The 13466-nt window shown below is 40.6% G+C and overlaps 1 protein-coding gene across 2 annotated transcripts in view; it reads right to left on the bottom strand.

Annotated features, from left to right (window-relative positions):
- Positions 1-13466, bottom strand: part of SAMD8 (sterile alpha motif domain containing 8) — a 60760-nt gene that overhangs the window by 23880 nt on the left and 23414 nt on the right. For both annotated transcript variants that reach the window (XM_010350465.3, XM_010350466.3), the window contains exon 2: positions 6985-7577. In XM_010350465.3, the coding sequence (XP_010348767.2) occupies positions 6985-7577 (593 nt within the window). The remainder of the gene's footprint in view (positions 1-6984; positions 7578-13466) is intronic.

Here is a 13466-nt window from a genome sequence, read left to right as displayed (position 1 = left end):
TAGTCTATTCACTCTCCTACTCTATTAGATGGCTTATTTTATACATCTCATCTTTCCTTCTCAAACTTCCATCCTCCTCCCCATTCTCACTGTCTTTATGCGGAGAAAATAAAAATAATCAGGAGAGCACTTCCTTGTGGTCCATATTTACACATGGCACCCTTCCACCTGTCTTCCTATTTTCTACCTTCCCCTCTGTTATGAAGGAACAACCCAAGGGCCTAAGGTCAGCCTCTCCCAGCCATAAGGTCCCATTCTTTTTTATCTACTCAAGAACACTGTGCTAACATTGTATCCTCCCTCTCTTTCCTCTAATGTCATTGCGCCCCTCCCAAAATCAAGTCTTTCTTATTATTAATACAACAAACATGCTATATAATATAGCCAATCAAAAAAGCAAAAACAAACAAATTCCTCTAGACCCCAGATCCTTCCCCACTCCTTCCCAAGCTACAGATCCATTTTTCTGCTACCCTTCCAGGAAAACCTGCTCCTACAGGAAAGACTTTGTCTCTAATTACTCTGTTCCCATTCTCTCCCTCTCTCATTTCTTGGCCTAATTCTTTTAATCTGAAATATTCTGATTCTACAAAAAAGGTTAAAAGAATAAATACTATATTCTTCACCTAAACTCATCAATTATTTATAATAATGATCACTTTGTCACACTTGCTTTATTTCATCCTTTCTATATATACCTATAAACATATACAAACAAACTCTTTTGGGGGAAGCTGAACCCCTCCGCGAAGTAAGTTGCAGACATTATGACACTTCCCCCCTTTGTTTCTCTAGGAACAAGGATATCTTCCTCATAACTCAATATATTATCACACCTAAAAAACTGTAACACTGATTTAATATCATTATTTAATATGCAGTCCATATTTCAGTTTTCCTAATTGTCCCCAAAATGTCTTTTATAGCAGTATTTTTTTTTTCTTGATATAGGATCTAACTAAAGTTCATGCTGCTCTTGGTTGTCTCTTCAATTTCCCTTACAATTCCCCCTGGCTTTTGCCTGCCATGACACTGACATTTTCAGAGTCCATGTCAGCTGTCTTGTAGAATATTCCATGTTCTTGATTTATCTGATTGTTTCTTCATAATTAGATATAGGTTAAACTTTTTTGGTTTTGGATGAGATTGTTACAGAGGTGATGCTGTGGACATCACATCCAATGCACATAATGTCAGTTTGTCTAACCGTGATGCTACTTTTGATCATTTGGTTAAGATAATGCATTCCAGATCTTGCCACTCTAAAGCTACTCATTCCCTCGGTCACATATTAAGTAATATGTGAGATGAGACTTTCAGATCATGTGAATAAGCTCCCCCTCAGTGGCCTTTCACCTAACAGATTTTAGCATCTACTGATAACTTGCCTGAATACACTGGAGGAGGCAGAATAATCATGCCATTCACATTTATTTTGCCCATATTGTTCTTGAAGAACTTCCCCTCTCACCCCACTATTTTTTGTTTGTTTGATCCCAGCCCTGGTCTGGTCCATTTTTGTGAGGAATGGTATATATTTATTTGTTTACTTACTTACTAAAACAAACAAAGGGTCTCGTTTTGTTGCCCAGGCTGGAGGGCAGTGGCATGACCACAGCTCATTACAGCCTTGATCTCTTGGGCTCAAGTGATCCTCTTGACTCAGCCTCTGAAGTAGCTACAGGCATACACCACCACATCTAACTAATTTTTAATTTTTTGTAGAGATTGAATTTCACTATGTTGTCTAGGCTGGGCTAGAAATCCTGGACTCAAGCAATCCTCCCGCCTGGGCCTCCCAAAATGCTGGGATTACAGAAGTGAGTCACCGTACCTGACCTGGGAATAGTATTTTAAAACCATGATCTGTGCGTTCATGGTGCTATTGTTGCTGAGTTTTTCCTGCAAATCATTTTGTATCAGTTCACAGAAATCATCTTCATTCTTTTCTATGATTAAATAGTATTCCACTGTATAGATGTATCATAGTCTATTCAACCACCTTCCCATGGGTAAGCATTTAGATTATTTACAATGCTTATAATTATTACACAGTGTCACATAAATACTATTGCACTCATGTTGTTTCGTATTTGTGGAGTATCTTCACGTAAATTCCAATACAACTCACATTCTCTCCTGAAACCATTGTAACCCATTTTGCCCTTATTAACTCTTGTCATAGTCACCGATGACCAACATGTTGCTAAAGCCAGTGGTCAACTATCCTCATCTTACTTGCCCTCTCAGCAGCATTGGATACAGTCAATTGTTCCTAACTTCTTAAAATACTTTTTTTTTTGGCTTGGCTTCCAGCATACTATTCTCTCTGCCCATTCCCAAATCCTTTTTTTTTTTTTTGAGACAGAGTTTCGCTCTTGTTACCCAGGCTGGAGTGCAATGGCGCGATCTCGGCTCACCGCAACCTCCACCTCCTGGGCTCAGGCAATTCTCCTGCCTCGGCCTCCTGAGTAGCTGGGATTACAGGCACACACCACCATGCCCAGCTAGTTTTTTGTATTTTTAGTAGAGACGGGGTTTCACCATGTTGACCAGGATGGTCTCGATCTCTTGACCTCGTGATCCACCCGCCTAGGCCTCCCAAAGTGCTGGGATTACAGGCTTGAGCCACCGTGCCCGGCCCCATTCCCAAATCTTAGCCTAGATCTCTCTCTCTCTCTCTCTCTCTCTCTCTCTCTCTCTCTCTCTCTCTCTCAATCTCTCTGAAGTTCTGCTCATATTTCCATCCTTACTTGACATCTGATTTTGCTGTAAAATGTATCTTAAACCTGACACGTCGAAAACCAAACCCTTAATTTTCCCTCCAGGTCAGCTCCTTTCACAGTTTTCCCATCTCTGTAAATGGCAACCCCATCTTTACAGATGCTCAGGTTAAAAAATCTTGGAATAGACTGGGGGTGGTAGCTCACGCCTACAATCCCAGTGCTTTGGGAGGCCAAGATGGGAGGATCACTTGAGGCCAAAAGTCTGAGACCAGCCGAGGCAACATAGCAAAACCCCATCTCTACAAAAGATTTAAAAATCAGGCAGTTGTGGTGGCACACACCTGTAGTCCTAGTGATTCAGGAGGCTAAGGCGGAAGATCACTTAAGCCTAGGAATCTGAGGTTATAGTGATCTGTGACGGTACCACTAAACTCTAGCCTGGAGAACAGAGTGAGACCCTGTCTCAAAAACAAAACAAAACAAAACAAACAAACAAAACCCAAACCTTGGAATAATATTTGACTTCTCTCTTTCTCTTAATTCATCAAATCCAAATTCATCAGCAAATTCCATTAGCTAGAATTTCAAAATACATATAGAATTTGACTCTTTCATACCATCTCTGCCACCGTTCTCATCCAATCTAACATCTTCTTTGTCTAGATGAATTTTTTTTTTTTTTAGACAGAGTCTTGCTCTATCGTCCAGGATGGAGTGCAACGATGCAATCTCAGCTCACTGCCACCTCCGCCTCCCAGGTTCAAGCGATTCTCCTGCCTTGGCCTCCCAAGTAGCTGGATTATAGGCGCCTGCCACCACATCTGGCTAATTTTTGTATTTTTAGTAGGGACAGGGCTTTACCATGTTGGCCAGGTTGGTCTCGATCTCTTAACCTTGTGATCTGCCGCCTCAGTCTCCCACAGTGCTGGGATTACAGGTGTGAGTCACCAACCGGAATGTCTAGATGAATTTAATAAATTCTTTTTTTTTTTTTTTGAGGCGGAGTTTCACTCTTGTTACCCAGGTTGGAGTGCAATGGCGCGATCTCGGCTCACCGCAACCTCCGCCTCCTGGGTTCAGGCAATTCTCCTGCCTCAGCCTCCTGAGTAGCTGGGATTACAGGCACACGCCACCATGCCCAGCTAATTTTTTGTATTTTTAGTAGAGACGGGGTTTCACCATGTTGACCAGGATGGTCTCGATCTCTTGACCTCGTGATCCATCCGCCTCGGCCTCCCAAAGTGCTGGGATTACAGGCTTGAGCCACCGCGCCCGGCCGAATTTAGTAAATTCTTAAATGATCTCCAGTTCCCCACCCATACTCCCAGGCTATTCCCAATACAACAACTAGAATGATCTTTTAAAACAGAAGCTAGATCCCTCGACTCTCCACCTTAGTACTTTCTAATGGCTTCCCTCTTCATTTAGAATGAAAGCTGAAGTCCTTACAGTGGTCCTCAAGTCCTTATACAATCTGGCTTCGTGTTTCCTCTCAGATCTGCTCTTCTCATCTCTCACTGGTTATTACTTAAGCCTGCTTGGCACAATCCCAGTTCAGATTTTTGCATCCAGCTGTTTCCTTTGCCTAAAAGTGCTATTTTCCCCAGATAGCCACATGATTTCTTCTTTACTTCCTTGGAATCTTCAGTTTACATTTGGAAAAATGGTATAGAACAGGAGAAGAGATACAGGGATGTAACAACTTCTTAACCAGCTTTCAATAAGTTCTCCTTACTTTATTTTTTTATTTTTTTTTTGAGACAGAGTTTCACTCTTGTTACCCAGGCTGGAGTGCAATGGCACGATCTCGGCTCACCGCAACCTCCGCCTCCTGGGTTCAGGCAATTCTCCTGCCTCAGCCTCCTGAGTAGCTGGGATTAGAGGTACGCACCAACATGCCCAGCTAATTTTTTGTATTTTTAGTAGAGACAGGGTTTCACCATGTTGACCAGGATGGTCTCGATCTCTTGACCTCGTGATCCATCCACCTCGGCCTCCCAAAGTGCTGGGATTACAGGCTTGAGCCACCGTGCCCGGCTATTTTATTTTTTAAGACAGAGTCTCACTCTGACACCCAGGCTGGAGTGTGATGGTGCAATCTCGGCTCACTGAAACCTCTGCCTCCCAGGTTCAACTTTGGCCTCCTGCCTCACCTTCCTGAGTAGCTGGGATTACAAGCATGTGCTACCATGCCTGGCTAATTTTTGTATTTTCAGTAGAGACGGGGTTTGACCATGTTGGCCAGGCTGGTCTCGAACTCCTGATCTCGAAGTCCTGATCTCAGGTGATCCCAACTGCCTTGGCCTCCCAAAGTGCTGGGATTACAGGTGTGAGCCACCATACCCAGCCAAGGCACTTTTAGAAGGGCAAAATGTTTTATAAAAAAAATACAAGGGGCTTGGCGAGGTGGCTCATGCTTGTAATCCCAGCTACTTCAGGAGGGCAAGGAGGGCGGATCTTGAGGTCAGGAGTTTGAGACCAGCCTGGCCAATATGGTGAAACCCTGGCTCTACTAAAAATAAATTAGCCAGGTGTGGTGGTGGCTGTAGTCCCAGCTACTTGGGAGGCTGAGGTAGAAGAATAGCTTGAACCAGGAAAGTTGAGGTTGCAGTGAGCAGAGATCATGCCACTGCACTCCAGCCTGGCGACAAGAGTGAGAAGCTGTCTCAAAAACAAAAAACAAAAAAACAATAAAAACCCCTAAAAACAAAAACAAGGGCCAGGAGCAGTGCATCACACCTGTAATCCCAGCACTTTGGGAGGCCAAGGTGAGTGGATCACTAGAGGTCATGAGTTTGAAACCAGCCTGACCAACAAGGTGAAACCCCATCTCTATTAAATATACAAAAATTAGCCAGGCATGGGGATGAGTGCCTATAATCCCAGCTACCTGGGAGGCTGAGGCAGGAGAATTGCTTGAACCAGGGAGGTGGAGGTTGCAGGGAGATGACATTGTGCCACTGTACTCTAGCCTGGGCAACAGAGTGAGACTCCATCTAAAGAATGAAAACAAAACCAAACCAAACAAAAAAGAAAGTACTATAAATTTTAAAAAGATTTAAAAATAAAAAATGTGAAAACAGTTCTTAGTACTTGTTTGCTTTATTATTATTATCACTATTATTATTGGAGACAAGCAGGGTCTCGCTCTGTTGCCTTGGCTGGAGTGGTGCAACTATAGCTCACTGTAACCTTGACCTCTTAGGCTCACGTGAGCCTCCCACCTTGGCCTTCTGAATAGTTAGGACTACAGGCATGTGCCACCATGCCTGGCTAATTTCTAATGTTTTGGAGAGATGGGGGTCTTGGTATGTTGCAAGTCTTGAACTTGTAGGCTGGTCTTGAACTCCTGGACTGAAGCAATCCTCCCACCTGGGCTTCCCAAAGTACTGGGATTACAGGCATAAGCCACCATGCCCAGCCTGTTCTATTCTTATTTTTCATACATTACACATATAAACTGTATTCTTTTTTTATGTATTCAGTATTTAATAAAAGCAGCATGCTATCATTGAATCCATTTGTATTCTTTATGATAGTTCCAATTCATTTGATGATATGACACCATCAATATTTTTGAAACAGCAGAACTCTATTCTTCATTAAAAAAAAAAAAGGCAACCAAGTTCCATTTATTACAAACATCATTCCAGGATACCCTTTTAAAATCTAAAGTACCCAAGGAGCTATAACTATACAAAAATAAATAAAGCAGTCCAGGCATGATGGCTCATGCCTGTAATTCCCAACATTTTGAGAGGCTACCGCAGGAGGATCACTTGAGCCCAGGAGTTAAAGACCAGCCAGGGCAACACATTGGGACTCTATCTCTACAAAAAACTTAAAAATTAGCTGGACGTGGTGGCACATGTCAATAGTCCCAGTTACTTGGGAGGCTGAGGTGGGAGGATTGCTTAAGCACGACAGGCTGAAGCTGCAGTGAGCCATGGTTGTGCCACTGCATTCCAGCCTGGATGATAGTGTAGTATGAGACAGTCTCAAAATAGAAAATAAAATACAATTAAATTAAATTTAAAAAAATGAAGCAGTGGTTTTTCTCACTCACCTAGGCTGAAGACCTAACTTACTCTTAAGTGAAAAAGGTGATTTCAAAGCATATCTTTTTATACCCCCAGATAAAGCAAATAGAAAGTATACATCTACCACAATAAGAAACAATATAATTATCATAAATATATCATCGCTGCTGTTTTTGTAACAACTGCCTACAAACTTAGCACCTAGAAACAAAACTTACCTGTCTAAAAATATATCTGGGAGTGGTGGATAGGTCTGCATGTCAGGCACTCGCTCATGGACAATAACCATAATGAAAGATGTAAATCCAAATACTATAAAAACATATATACAACTCAGTATAGTCTTCCAGTACTCTGGGTCCAATCTTCGAACAGAATGTTTGTTTTTACCATTCATGTACTGATACTGATCAGAATTCAAGTCAGTGATGGGTCCGTCACAGTCATGGGAAAGCTCTCCATTACAGAGCCAGTCTGTACTCTGAAGAGCACTGATGAAAGGGGTCATGGAACCCATGGGACTGTCACTGTTGTAGCCCATCTCTTCCAAAACATCAATATGTATCTTCTGCAATTTTCGGACCGAGAGCATTAACCTTTTAATGTCCCCTAAGACTTTGATTTCCAGAGGAGGAGACCGCAGATCATATTCAGTCAATGTTAACAATGTGATTCCATCAAGTCGGTGCTTATTGCATAAAATGTCCACATATTCAAAAAAGCCTTCATCCTTCAGCCACACAGCTACATGCTTGGTAGTCCAGCGGCGAATGCAGAGTTGATTAGGACCTGCCATTTCCTCCTCCGCTGCCTGTCAAGAGAAAACAGGAAAACAAAACAAAAGCTTCAGTGTGGCCTAACAATTTCTTCAAAGACAAACACACATAAATATACCAGAAAAAGGCCAGGTGCAGTGGCTCATGCCTATAATCCCAGCACTTTGAGAGGCTGAGTTGGGAGGATTATTTAAGGCCAGGAGTTCAAGATCAGTCTTGGCAATATAGCAAGTCCCTATCTCCATTAAAAAAAAAAAAAAAAAATTAGCTTGGGCATAGCCTGTAGTCCTAGCTACCTGGTATGCTGAAGTGGGAGGATGACTTGAGTCTGGGACGTCAAAGCTGCAGTGTGCCACTGCACTCCAGCCTGAGCAACAGGGAGATCTTGTCTCAAAAAAAAAAAAAAAAATACACACACACACACACACACACACACACACATACACACCAGAAACAGTAATTTACTTATACTATCCTATTGGCTTCTATAGTAAAAGAAACAAAAATTATTCAATAATGAATGATTTTCAATAGATTAACATACTAATAATTTTATGCATATGATTCCAACGGCAGAAGAAAAGTCAATAACCAAAGATTTTTAAAGAAAGACATTTTACAAATGGCTTTTCCACAGCATCAGTTATAACTTAATTAAAAAGCCTACTCGGGCTGGGTGCAGTGGCTCACACCTGTAATCTCAGCACTTTGGGAGGCCGAGGGAGGCAGATCACGAGGTCAGGAGGTTCGAGACCCTCCTGGCCAACATGGTAAAACCCCATCTCTACTAAAAATACAAAAAATTAGCTGAGCATGGTGGTAGGTGTCTGTAATCCCAACTACTTGGGAAGCTAAGGCAGGGGAATCACTTGAAGCCGGGAGGAAGAGGTTGCAGTGAGCCGATTGTGCCACTGCACTCCAGCCTGGGCAACAGAGCAAGACTCTGTCTCAAAACAAAACAAAACAAAACATAACAAACAAACAAACAAACAAAAAACCCCACACCAGTTCTAATATAAATGTTCTTTTTTAAAAATCTGGATATTAGTTATACAGATTTGTTCCTTTTGTGAAAATTCATCAAGCTGTATAATTGTGATCTATACTTTTCTCTATATATGTTATGTTAAACTTTATTTTCAAAGTCTTGAAAAACCAAATAAAACATCAATACAAATGAATACCCTTCTATCCTGAAGGACAAATGAATGAGGACAACATCCTCTTCCTTTCCCCACAATGTAATAATTCTTGATTTGAGTGTTTATTATGGCCTTATAAATGCATTTTTGGCTATGAAAAACTTTCTGTGCTTCCTCATAGTGAGAAAAGTAAAAAGCTGGTACTGGTCCGCATTCCTTTTCTACCCACGTAAACTCTTACCATGAAGACTTACAATCATTTGGCAAAGGCAGACACTTTATCTACATGAGCACCATTTGTATCATCGAAACTATTTAGAAAACAAGAAATAAGCTTGATAAAATCCACCCACAGATGAATGTCAGGGAAATGTCAGTTAACCATTAAGCACTTATTTCATTATTACTAAAAGCAATCTTAATTTTTTGAAAGCCTTAAGTCATATTTTGTTTCACAAAAAAACTTTTATTATCGACCCACATAGTTTCTGTCTTCAAAAATTATCACATCCATTTACAAGGAGTCTTTATTTTTTTTAAAAAGTTGTCTAATTCTTATGCACTATGGAATAACAAAAACTCTTCTCTCACTCTTTTTAGCTGTAGCATATCATCACCACCTCAAATGTCAAAGAATTACGATGTATTCACTTTAGCACACGGAATTTACACATTTATGTGTTATATTCTTTTATATCATTTATATCATATATAGAATTCCATTAGAAATATGATTTTGCTGTTTCAGTTCACATGGATAACTAGATGGTTTCACCCTTCCTACTATACATATCTTCTTTTACCCAAGGTATGCTCTTGACTAAATTACTTCATCCTTAAATATCCAACAAGCACATGGCTATAATCTCTGTAGTAGTTATGATACAGCAAATCTGAGAGACAAGTTTCTTTCATATAAAACAAGGCTAGATTTCTTCAGTCACATTATTTCTAGTCTGTTATTCCCCTTTCTCTAACAACTTACCACCAATGGGTTCCATGTCACTCCCATTCTTAAAGCATTAGTCGTTAGTACAGTTTCCTCTCATACTCTGTTCAAAATGATTCTTCTCTTCTTTCATATGTTTTTTTCCCATGTCTTAGCTCCCCAGTTCTTTACAACCTCAATCAGGCTAACAGGCTTTGATGCTGATGTTTTAGAAAATATGAGCTACACATAGAAATCTCTTAGAAGTCTTTGAGCCTGCTGTGGGAATGCCCTAAAAGCATGATACATTTCACTGTTCTGCTTTATCAGGTCAGTGCATGCCCTTTAATTGTATGCTACTATGTAATAGTTAAGAGGCCCATACTAAAATCACTACTTAGCTACCATTATGAGAGCCTGCATGAAAGAGGTATATTAAAAGATGATAAAAAGCTTTAGGGCTCATTTAATATTTATGTTGTACCAAGGAAATTACAGGGAACAGGAGACTTTGAATGACAAATACAAACTGATAAAACAGGAAATTAGATTAGTAAATGTTTAATAATGTTAAGAATTCAGCTTTTACCAATAATTGATACAAATAAATGGTATGTTATAGGACATGTGCTTCTGGCTAAGATTTACTAACAAGAGCCGGATTTATTCTCTCACCTGAAACAACCAAAAAACAAACAAAATATATGGAGAAAAAAAAGTTTCAAGATACTGGACATCAGGAAAATCCCTGAGAGGCAGGAAACAAACAAATCAGGTTATGGCCTTGAGCTTCCTAGCGACAAGAGGCACAGGATGGGAAACTCATGTTAGACCTGGCAGGCTCACCGACTTGAGATGGAGCTGACAAGATGCCTAGTGTTTGCGGGGCACAATACTGGAGAGGAGATACACAGACAAGAACTCCAGAGATCTGCAGATACCTCTTTAATATTTAGCTGAATGCCTATCAGCACATCTATGTAAGGAAACAAAAGACCAAGGAAAGACCACCGAAATGAATTCCCAGCACTCACGTAAGGCCAAGAAAAGAGCCTATTCCAAATAGTCAGATGGAAAAAAGGCTATGGGTAGATTGATTCATGTGGCTTTGGGTAGAATACACAGAAAGATCCTGCCATAGTAGTGAGGCAAAACTAAACCTAAGGCAGCAGCTCTCAACTAGGGGCAATTCTCCCCACTTCTCAGAACATTTGGCAATGTCTGAAGACATTTTTGGTTGTCACAACTTTGGTTGGTGGGGGTGCTGTTAAACATTCTGTATCTACATAATGCACAGGACTACCCCTTTCCCTAACAAAGAATTATTTGGCCCCAAATGTCATGGTGCTGCTATTAAGAAACCCTACCACTGACTAAACATGTCTCTGGGTTCATCCTAACAAATCTTAAAAGGAAGACTCAGATCAAAATGTGTTCAAGTAGTTGAACAGCATGCCACAAAAAGCTCAAGAATATTAATAGAAATGCCAAAGTATCCAGAGCCCAACAATGAAATTCATAGTGTCTGACATCTAGTCAAAGATTATCAGGCATGCAAAGAAGTGGGAAAGTATCACTTATAATGAGGAGAAAAGTCAATCAATCAAGAACTGACACAGATAATAAAATTAGCAGAGAAGGAAATTAACACAGTTATGATAATTGTTTATCACATTATGTCCAAAAAGTTAAATGAAGAAATAGACACATAATGGCCAGGTGGTGGCTCACGCCTGTAATCCCTGCACTTTGGGAGGTGAGGCAGGAGGATCCCTTATGGCCAGTTCAAGACCAGCCTAAGCAACAAAGCTAGATGCTCCCCTACCCCCGCCCCTTGTACCATCTCAACAAAAAAAGTAAATAGATACATAAAAAAAAAGACCCAACTCAAAGTTCTAGAGATAAAATGACATTATCTGAGACAAAAATTACCCTGGATGGGACTAATAACTGATGAGACACTGCAGAAGATAAGAGCAATAAATGTAAATAACAATAGAAACAATTCAAAGACACTGGCTGCAATCCCAACACTTTGGGAGGCTGAGGTGGGAGGATTTGCTTGAGCCCAGGAGTTCAAGACCTGCCTTGGCAACACAGTGAGACCTCATCTCTATAAATAATTTTTAAAAATTAGCCAGGCATGGTTGCGCATGCTTGTAGTCCCAGCTACTCGGAGGCTGAGGCGAGAAGATCACTTGAGCCCAGGAGTTCAAGGCTGCAGTGAGCCAAGATCATGCCACTACACTCTGGCCTGGGCAACAGAACGAAAGCCTATCTCAAAAAAAAAAAAAAAAAAAAAGGAAGAAAAGAAAGAAAGACAGAAAAGAAAAGAAACTATTCAAAATAAAACACAGACAAAAAAGAGAATTTTTAAAAAGAGAGTATTATTCAGCCTTAAAAAGGAAGGAAATTCTGACATATGCTACAACATGGATGAGCCTTAAAGACATTATCCTAAGTGAAATAAACCAGTCACTAAAGGACAAATAATTGTATAATTCCACTTATATGAGGTAACTAGAGTAATGAAATTCACAGAGACATAAAGTAGAATGGTGGCTGTCAGGTACTGGGAGCGGGGAGAATGAATCATTTTTTGATAGATACAGAATTTCATTTTGGGAAGATTTTTAAAACTTCTGAAGATGGATGGTGGTAATAACTGCACAACACAGTGAATGTACTTAATGCCACTGAATTGTATAAAAAATGGTTGAAATGATAAATTTTGTTGCATATATTTTACCATGCACACATACACTCAAGAAAGGACATCAGTGAGAGATGGAACAACATCAAAGAGCCTCCAAAAGAAAAGAGAGAACAGAAGAAAGTATTTGAAGTAACAACGGCCAAAATTTTTCCAAATTTGGTGAAAACCATAAACATGTGTATCCAAGAAGCTTAAGAAACTCCAAACATAAGAAACAAGAAGAAAACTATACCAAGGCATATCAGAATCAAATTACTTAAAAATAGTGACAATGAGAAAATCTTAAAAAGCAAAAAGAGGGCCGGGCGCGGTGGCTCAAGCTTGTAATCCCAGCACTTTGGGAGGCCGAGGCGGGTGGATCACGAGGTCGAGAGATCGAGACCATCCTGGTCAACATGGTGAAACCCCGTCTCTACTAAAAAAATACAAAAAATTAGCTGGGCATGGTGGCACGTGCCTGTAGTCCCAGCTACTCGGGAGGCTGAGGCAGAAGAATTGCCTGAACCCAGGAGGCGGAGGTTGCGGTGAGCCGAGATTGTGCCATTGCACTCCAGCCTGGGTAACAAGAGCGAAACTCCGTCTCAAAAAAAAAAAAAGAATAATAAGAGATTTCTTACTGGGCACAAGGCAAGGTAGAATACAGTGAAACATCTTTAAAGTACTGAAAGAAAAAAATGTCAACCTATAATTGTATGTCCAGTGAAATATTCTTCAAAAGCAAAGGTGAAATAAATACTTGTTCAACGGAGTGAGACTCTGTCTCAAAAGAAATAAATAAATAAAACAAAACAAACTTTTACTTTTGAAATGGAGTTTTGCTCTTGTTGCCCAGGCTGGACTGCAGTGGCGTGATCTGGCTCACCGCAACCTCTGCCTTCTGGGTTCAAGAGATTCTCCTGCCTCAGCTTCCCGAATAGCTGGGATTACAGGCATGCACCAACATACCCAGGTAGTTTTGTATTTTTAGTAGAGACAGGGTTTCTCCATGTTGGTCAGGGTAGTCTCAAACTCCCACCCTGGCCTCCCAAAGTGCTGGGATTACAGGTGTGAGCCACTGTGCCCAGCCTAAAATTTTCTAAAAAGCAAGGAAAAGAAAATAAAAGATGCATAGCAAGACTGTCACACTCACCACTTCTAT

Source organism: Saimiri boliviensis, chromosome 12 (genome assembly GCF_048565385.1).
Source record: "Saimiri boliviensis isolate mSaiBol1 chromosome 12, mSaiBol1.pri, whole genome shotgun sequence".
Taxonomy (NCBI): Eukaryota; Metazoa; Chordata; class Mammalia; order Primates; family Cebidae; genus Saimiri; species Saimiri boliviensis.
The sequence above is the reverse complement of the archived record's forward strand: the minus strand, read 5'-3'. Positions and strand labels throughout refer to the sequence as shown.